The sequence below is a fragment of the Xenopus tropicalis genome, chromosome 5 (assembly GCF_000004195.4).
Source record: "Xenopus tropicalis strain Nigerian chromosome 5, UCB_Xtro_10.0, whole genome shotgun sequence".
NCBI classification, from domain to species: domain Eukaryota; kingdom Metazoa; phylum Chordata; class Amphibia; order Anura; family Pipidae; genus Xenopus; species Xenopus tropicalis.
In genome coordinates, this window is record NC_030681.2 from 117620109 (window position 1) to 117627375 (window position 7267).

General features: G+C 38.4%; 1 protein-coding gene across 17 annotated transcripts in view; it reads right to left on the reverse strand.

Annotated features, from left to right (window-relative positions):
- Nucleotides 1-6518, reverse strand: part of mbnl1 (muscleblind like splicing regulator 1) — a 124342-nt gene extending 117824 nt beyond the window's left edge. For 5 of the 17 annotated variants that reach the window (XM_004914459.4, XM_004914456.4, XM_002941825.5 and 2 more), the window contains exon 1: nt 6307-6506. Coding sequence is in view for 1 of the 17 variants with exons in the window: in XM_004914453.4 (XP_004914510.1) it covers nt 6314-6322 (9 nt within the window). In the remaining 16 variants the exon portion in view is untranslated. Of the gene's footprint in view, nt 1-6306 lie in introns of all 17 variants that reach the window. The other 12 variants (XM_004914461.4, XM_004914458.4, XM_004914457.4 and 9 more) reach the window with 8 other exon arrangements.
- Between the last annotated feature and the right edge of the window lie 749 nt (nt 6519-7267).

The following is a 7267-nucleotide window of genomic DNA, read 5'->3' on the forward strand; positions in this document are numbered from 1 at the left end:
ACTGTTGCTTGGAAATATGGCAGTGTGATCTTGCAAGCAACAATCACTATAAAGCATTTGTACTACTACTTTCAGAATTTTTAGGGTGCTTTAGGGCAGCCCATAACAAGAGCTACTCTCATTCATTTTTTTTTCCAAACAGTCCCCATAAATGCACTATTCCAGCATCACTAAATGCACCTGCTTTTTGCCTCTCTCTTTGGTATGTAATGCTTGACTGAAAACTATGAATGTGAAAGCTATGAATTTAACCTTCCAGAGACGCAAAACACTGACACATTTCTGTACTGCAGGAAAATTGGTATGAGAAAAAAGGCATACTGTATGACCTGTACTCCTTACAAGCATATAATGAATCTACCAAATAAACCCTCGGGCCAAAAGATTATTCTTTACCAAATGCAATATTTCCCAGGCGAGATATGACACCTAAAACACTGACAAATTGCTCATTTTACTTTATTAACAATCCTGAGTAAGAGGGTCTAAAGCATACTTCCTATGGATATAAGGATTAAAACACAGCAAACTAAAAATGTCTAACCCTATATTGTATAACAAACAGCTGTTATCAGTATCCACATCATTGACACTGCTATCTGGTTGCTAGCTTTGCTGTACTAATGAACTAGAGAGTGGTTTGACAGACTACAAAATAAATAGAAAATGACCTGGTATGGTGATCCATTGAAAATAATCCTAGCCTAAATAAAAAAAATCAAGGTTAATTAGTCTGTATTGAAAAAATAATCATTTTGGCTTCTTAGCTACCATTTAAAGCTATCAAATATGGCTTACATTAATAGTACTTTCATTATATTTTCTCCTCTTCATATTCACCCCACACCATATTTATTACTCATTTGTCTTTAGTTGGGTCTCACTGCGACTAGCTAGACAGATTACAAAATTAACACAACTGGAGTAATTTAACAATGCCCCTAACATGTGCGCCTGAATGCGGTAGTGGGTAGGGGGCTGTATGGGGATGCCTTTGTGCCTCCCCCAGACTGCCCTTTATGAATACAGCGCTACCCAGGTCATGGTGCTCCACTTGTGGGCACTTACGTTGAGGATAGGATGCAAAGTACGAAAAAACATTGATGCTTGTGTCGTTTTTTGCACTTTTGTACCTTGCCCTGCCATATACAAATAAGTCCTACTCTGTATATACATTTACAAAATGTTTGTGTGTTATTAAATTGATTAGGATTAAAAACCCATGAAAGGAAGGAATAACACTGACATTACCTTCTAATAAAGGGAGCAATGTTATATATGTGACACAATTCAATTCATTGTTACAAGGCAGCAGAATTTCCTGATAAATGGACAAAATGTATCAGCAAATCAATGACTGAAACTGTGTAACTCAGTATCAGTGTGACTGTCTTTGCTACTAAATTATTTACCTAAACACACATTCTTTGCTTTTGGGGAAGTATCAGAGGCTTATTCCTTGCCCTGAACATATCACTGCCCCCTCCATTATAAGAAGAACTATTATATGCTAAATATTAAGATAAAGCTAAATAACGGCCTTTGCTTCTCATAAAAACAACTTATAAGTGACATGGAATATTCTGATTATATAAGGGTGAGATCACAAATCAGAAAAATTACAGCCAGCATGCCAGTAAAATGCACACTTGTGCTAAAATCAGCACCGTGTGCCTGCAACTAGGCCAATGCAATGGCTGAGATGCAGGCATAGGGAAAGTCTGGTGCCAGTGTAGAAGATGATTCTTGGCCTGCGTTATCCAGTCCGAGATTCAGCCCCATGTGGCATTAGCCAAATGGTGAAAATACACATTACAATATCGCAGGAAAGTTCATTCACACTAACATTCAGTACTCTATCATTAGATATGCAGGTAGAAATAAAATAATTTTACCCGGTTTGATAATTCAGCATGAAATGTTTGCTAGTGTTTGGATGCCTTCAAAGCCATCTGATCAAAATTTTCTGTCTGGCTTGAACGGCAAGTTGACCGATATCCAAGGGCTTTGCTGATATCAGTTGCCACGTCTACTGACATACACATCAATACAATAATATCGGTACGTGTATGACCACCTTGAAATGCAATACTTGTTTATTTTTACCACATATCTGTTAATCATCATTACTATCTTTATTTATATAGCGCCAACAAGTTTAATTAAACGGGGTACAAAAAAGAAATGGGATCACGGGTCTCTGCTCACAAGAGCTTCCTCAATTCTTATAAAAGTTATTCTGTTCCTTCTAAATTCAGAGCACAGAACACTTATAAACCGTACAGGTTTTGGGACATTACATCAGTATGTTGAGCCATGCAACATAGTAATCAGGTGCTATTTTGGGTGAGGTGTTAAATCCAGACAATCAAATTGTAGGTATGTTAGGTCTGTGTGGGTTAAATAAACATTTTACACATCCATAAATAAAGAAACTAATTTTGTTTTTAAGCCAGATTTTACCCTAGCATGCAGGCTATGTGTGATGCCAGCCAAAACATAACACAGTTGATTCTATCAATAGCAAAGGCACATATTCCCATTAAGGCTACTAGTCAGTGACTTGTAACACAAACGTCATAGTAAAGATGTTGGCTTTGCTTGTAATTCTAAGAGTAACCTTTTCTCTCTAATATTTATAGCCATTAGGCAACTAATAGGACTGTTTACTTAAACACACATTCTTTGCTTTTGGGGAAGTAGGCCCCCTGAGGCAGCGCTGTTCTAGGAAGTATACAAAAGTGACTTTCAAGACAATATTTTATATATGTGTAGGATTGGGCTAGGGGTTCTCATACAGCAGGTACAGACAAAGGTACCATCCCAGCAGAGTGAATTCACTTACCTAGACAGTTTGCAAAAGGCAATTTTAAGCACAATTGCCGTGTTTTCTATCCCACAAAGCGCTCAGCCTGTCAGACCAGATGCATCAATCCTCCAATTGGCTATCCGCAAGCCAAAACAGCACAGAGTACATGAATGAGGATTGCACCTCTTGCAGAATTCCTGCTTAAAAAGGCTTTATTTCTGACTACACACACAACATATTTCAGGCTCCCTCAAGCCCTTTTTCAAGTGTCACTATGATGCAAGTGCCAATATGGATGCAACTGCACATGTACTTTGTCTCAAATCACAAATTGAACCAAATATTTTGGCTGGTAAGGAGGTAGCGGCAGCTCCAAGGTTCCCTAGTGTCAAAAAGAACAGCAGTTCCCAATTCGGAATGGAAAGCAGGAAAGACTGAGCGCAACTATAGTAAAGTGCGAAGAGCGCATTTTTTATGCAAGTAAGTTTAGTGAAAGTGGTTTTAGGTATGACTCACTGTTAGTAAAAGTGACCACTGCACTTACAGATGTAAATGATCCCTCATTTGTCACTTTAGTATATTTCTTTATCTTTTTTTAAAGAGACAATTCACATTCTGTTTATTACTCCAAATACTGCATTTCTTAGGAAATGAGTTCATGATTTTCAGCAAATTAAGACCTTCATAAATGGTAAAGCTTTTATAGCTCTGTATTTTCCTGTCTCATTTGTTTACTTGTTTAGAGGTGGGCAACAAAATGCATGCAAATACTCCTCTATGGACTAACCTTGTAATCGTTCTAAACCTGCCTGTGTAAATACGATATTACTTGATAATGCTCACTGTCACTTTTTCAAGAAATAATGCAATCATACTGGCAGGATAAGGGCAATTGCAAAGTTTGCTAGAGGAAATACAAGCATTAGTATTGAGGAAGTATTTGCAGTTCCCCATGAGCGAGAATAAAATGCTGCATGTGCCATTGCCATTAAAGTTGTTCTGAAGTTTAAATTAATATAATAATATAAAATTTTATATGTAACCCTGTGGTTTTTGACAGACTTTTTGATTAAAAAAAATGGTCATAAACCATAAATGGATATATGAAAACATAGATCTATTAATTATTTAGCATTGTTTCAAGAATATCTAAACAGGAAATAAAAGGTCAAACCAAATATAACACAAACTGACTGCCTTTATCTTGGGTTCCAGGAATAAAAACAGTCTCCCCAAATTTCACTATAAGTGGATAGCCTCACAATTTGCCTGGCAGGGATAAAAATGACATGTACATAATACACATAAGTCATGAATATCCAGTAAATCATATTCTTATAAATGGGGCATAGTGATATCATCAGTTCTAATCGGTGCTTAGTTATGTAATTTGTGTCACATGACTCATTGAAACTTGCATATTATAAAAAACTGTACCTACTGGAATAAAATATGATATGATATGAGGTCACCTCAGCGTTCCATAACCTGTATAAAAGCACTCAGCCTTCAGCCTTGTGCCTTTATATGGTCATGGAACTTCTTAGTGACTTATAATATCCTTATTTTTTACAATGGGGGGACATTTTCCCTATATTAATAATACAGAAGAACCAAGGCAATTCTGTATATGATGCTTAGTGATTCCATCAGCTATACTAAGTGCTTAGTAATATAACCAATAATGCCTACCCTGTTGTAATATATAAGGATATTAGAAGTCACCTTGAATAAATGGCCATGGAAGACTTTGATGATTATGAATATTCTTATATTTTACTTTATTGCCTATATATACATTTTAAAAGTTATCTAATTATGACGAATTGGAATAGCTATAAATCTAAAATATGAAATACTCAGTCATTAGCTAATAACAACACAGAGAATGAATAATTAAACAACAAAATCTTGATAATTGGGAAGCAGAGCTATAAAGAAAGAAACAAATGCTACAGCGTTTGCCAGTCATCTCCCATCCAGCTAAAAAAGTGCATAAATTGTAAGCTCCAAGGGACCTTCTTGTCCCTGTGTCTCTTAACATTTGGCGCAATCTTTGTGAATGAATAAAGATAAAATCTAACTTACTGCAATATATGTTTGCTGTCTGTACTATTCATGTACTGTAAAAATGTACATTGTAGCATTATATGAAGTAATAAAAGATATTATCTTGTACTATCAAATCATTTTCCTTCATATAACTCATTTTATACATTTTTGAGATCCAATAAAAGTATGATAGCAATAATCCACTGACTGAATCAAATAGGTTAAACTCATCACATTCTTGTGACTCACTAAATATTACCCTAATGCAATGTTGACAGTAAAAATGCCTTTCCATTAAAGGAAAGACAAACCCAAAATATTTTGATACCAAGACAAATTCCCTATTCCGGGCAGCAGCAAACATGATCATTGCAGTGTCCCGCATCCTAAATAGTCCCATTACATGGCACAAAAAGGGTTTCAGTGTCCAGCATACTAAAGGAAATGCTAAAGAGGGGCATCCTCTAAACCTGGCAAGCAACATTCACTAGTGAAATATAGCACTTTCCCTATAAGGAAAACCAGCTAAACATGTCATGCATAATTTATATGCACTAGCAGGCAATTTAACCTTTTAAAGCAGAGTTGTGGCCTCTAGATTAACCCCCCCCCCCCAACAATAACAAATAGGGTACAGTAGCTGCCACATTTCTATAACTAAATAGCTCATTAGGAAAATGAAGCAATACATTTAGAGAACCAGTTGCCATGGTTTTAACTTTTTCACTGCCAGTGGCTTGTACCTTTTGGATTTACACAGCTACTCCCAGCACCCTGACAGTTCAATAGCACCTGCACTGTTGAATGTGATACATCACTAGTGTGACAGACGGCTAACTAGGCATGTGGGACTTGTGAGTTCTATGCACTACAGCTCCTATGGTCTAAGGATTTGTGAAGCTGTAGATCACAGCAGCTGACAAGCAACTAGCAGTACCCTGAGGTGTGCAGTTACATTAAACAGCCAGTAAAAGTTCAACTACAGCTGAAGGTTGGACATCATATTGAAAGTACTTAACAGCTGTTAAGCAATATGTCTTTTTAACATTTATTTTTTTTGTACATTTACTTTTTAGCCTCCGGCTGTTACAGTACTACAACTTAAACAGTTTCAGTCCAGCTACAGCAGGGATGCAGGCTGGATACACACCAAGCAGCTGTGATGCAAAATGTCATTTTTCCTTTCATGTATGCTTATCCCCCGACCCCATTGGGAACCTATATTTAAGGGGGGCCTTAGTGCCCTGCAATGGCCATCAGCAGCACCAGAAGTGATTGGAAGCCGCAGGCACCTCTGTACTTTCCCTACTGCTCCCTAAAGCACAGGAGCACCCTGTATGCCAGCCCCAGACACAACACAGGCTGCGCCACAACTCTTCTACCACTTTCTGCAATACAGACTCTGACTAAAGAAACAAAGTATGAAAAAGAACGTAGGAACTTACCTCTTACATTTTTCATAGACAAGCAGACTGTGAGCTGAACAGCCAAGGCATGGTGCTGGGAAAGACTTCGGGAGGCTTATTAGTTCCCTTAGCCAATATGTGTTATTATACACAGAGATCAGCGAGCAGCAGGGAGCAGAGGGCTGGACCTACTGTAGCTGTGCAGCCCTTATCTGTACTGTCTATAGCTTTGCCTTGCCTATTGCACCGCCCCTCCCCCAGTTAGAAAAAAACCTACCAGGAAGCACTGGGCGTTCATGTCTGGGGCCTTAGGAATGCATGAGGAGAAATAATATCTTCCCTTGCTCGCAGCCAGGACGGGGGTTTTCTAAGCAGCGTCACGGCAGCTGGATTGAACTGCGCTATGAGTATGCATGGCCTGCTGTGTACCAGCCTGACAGGGGTATAGAAGTGCGATCAGGAGAATAGGAACCCCCTGCGCAATCTAATAGTGGTACCTTCCGCTTTATACGCATAACATCATATCCTAGGACAGTGCTAATGTCTCCCTTTGAGAATCATGAGTATTGCATTATGATATCAGGCCGAACTCTGTTCCGCACACATCACGGGGTCTGGCAGCCGGGGCAGATGCAGCACTTGTGCATCAGCTGATAGTTGGGCTCTCCCCTCAGGGCAATAAACACAGCCCTACATATGGCCATAGATTCGTGGTAATATTTTCCCTAACGAATCGTTTTCCTTTCAAACGCACCACTGATCAGAATGTATTAAATCCTTACCAAGCGCTTCCCAGGGCAGGCTGAATGTCCATGTGACCATTGAGTAGTTCTACAAAGTTCCAAATCAGGTTGCAGAACGCAATTCCCTTTATTTTGGTAAACTTTTGTTTACGTGTTTGTTTTCATGTTACATAAGCATTAATGACGGGCAATCTTGTACAAACATGTAAAAATAAATGTAGACTTTCAAAAAAGGCGGCTCTGAGGCAAGTGGACCA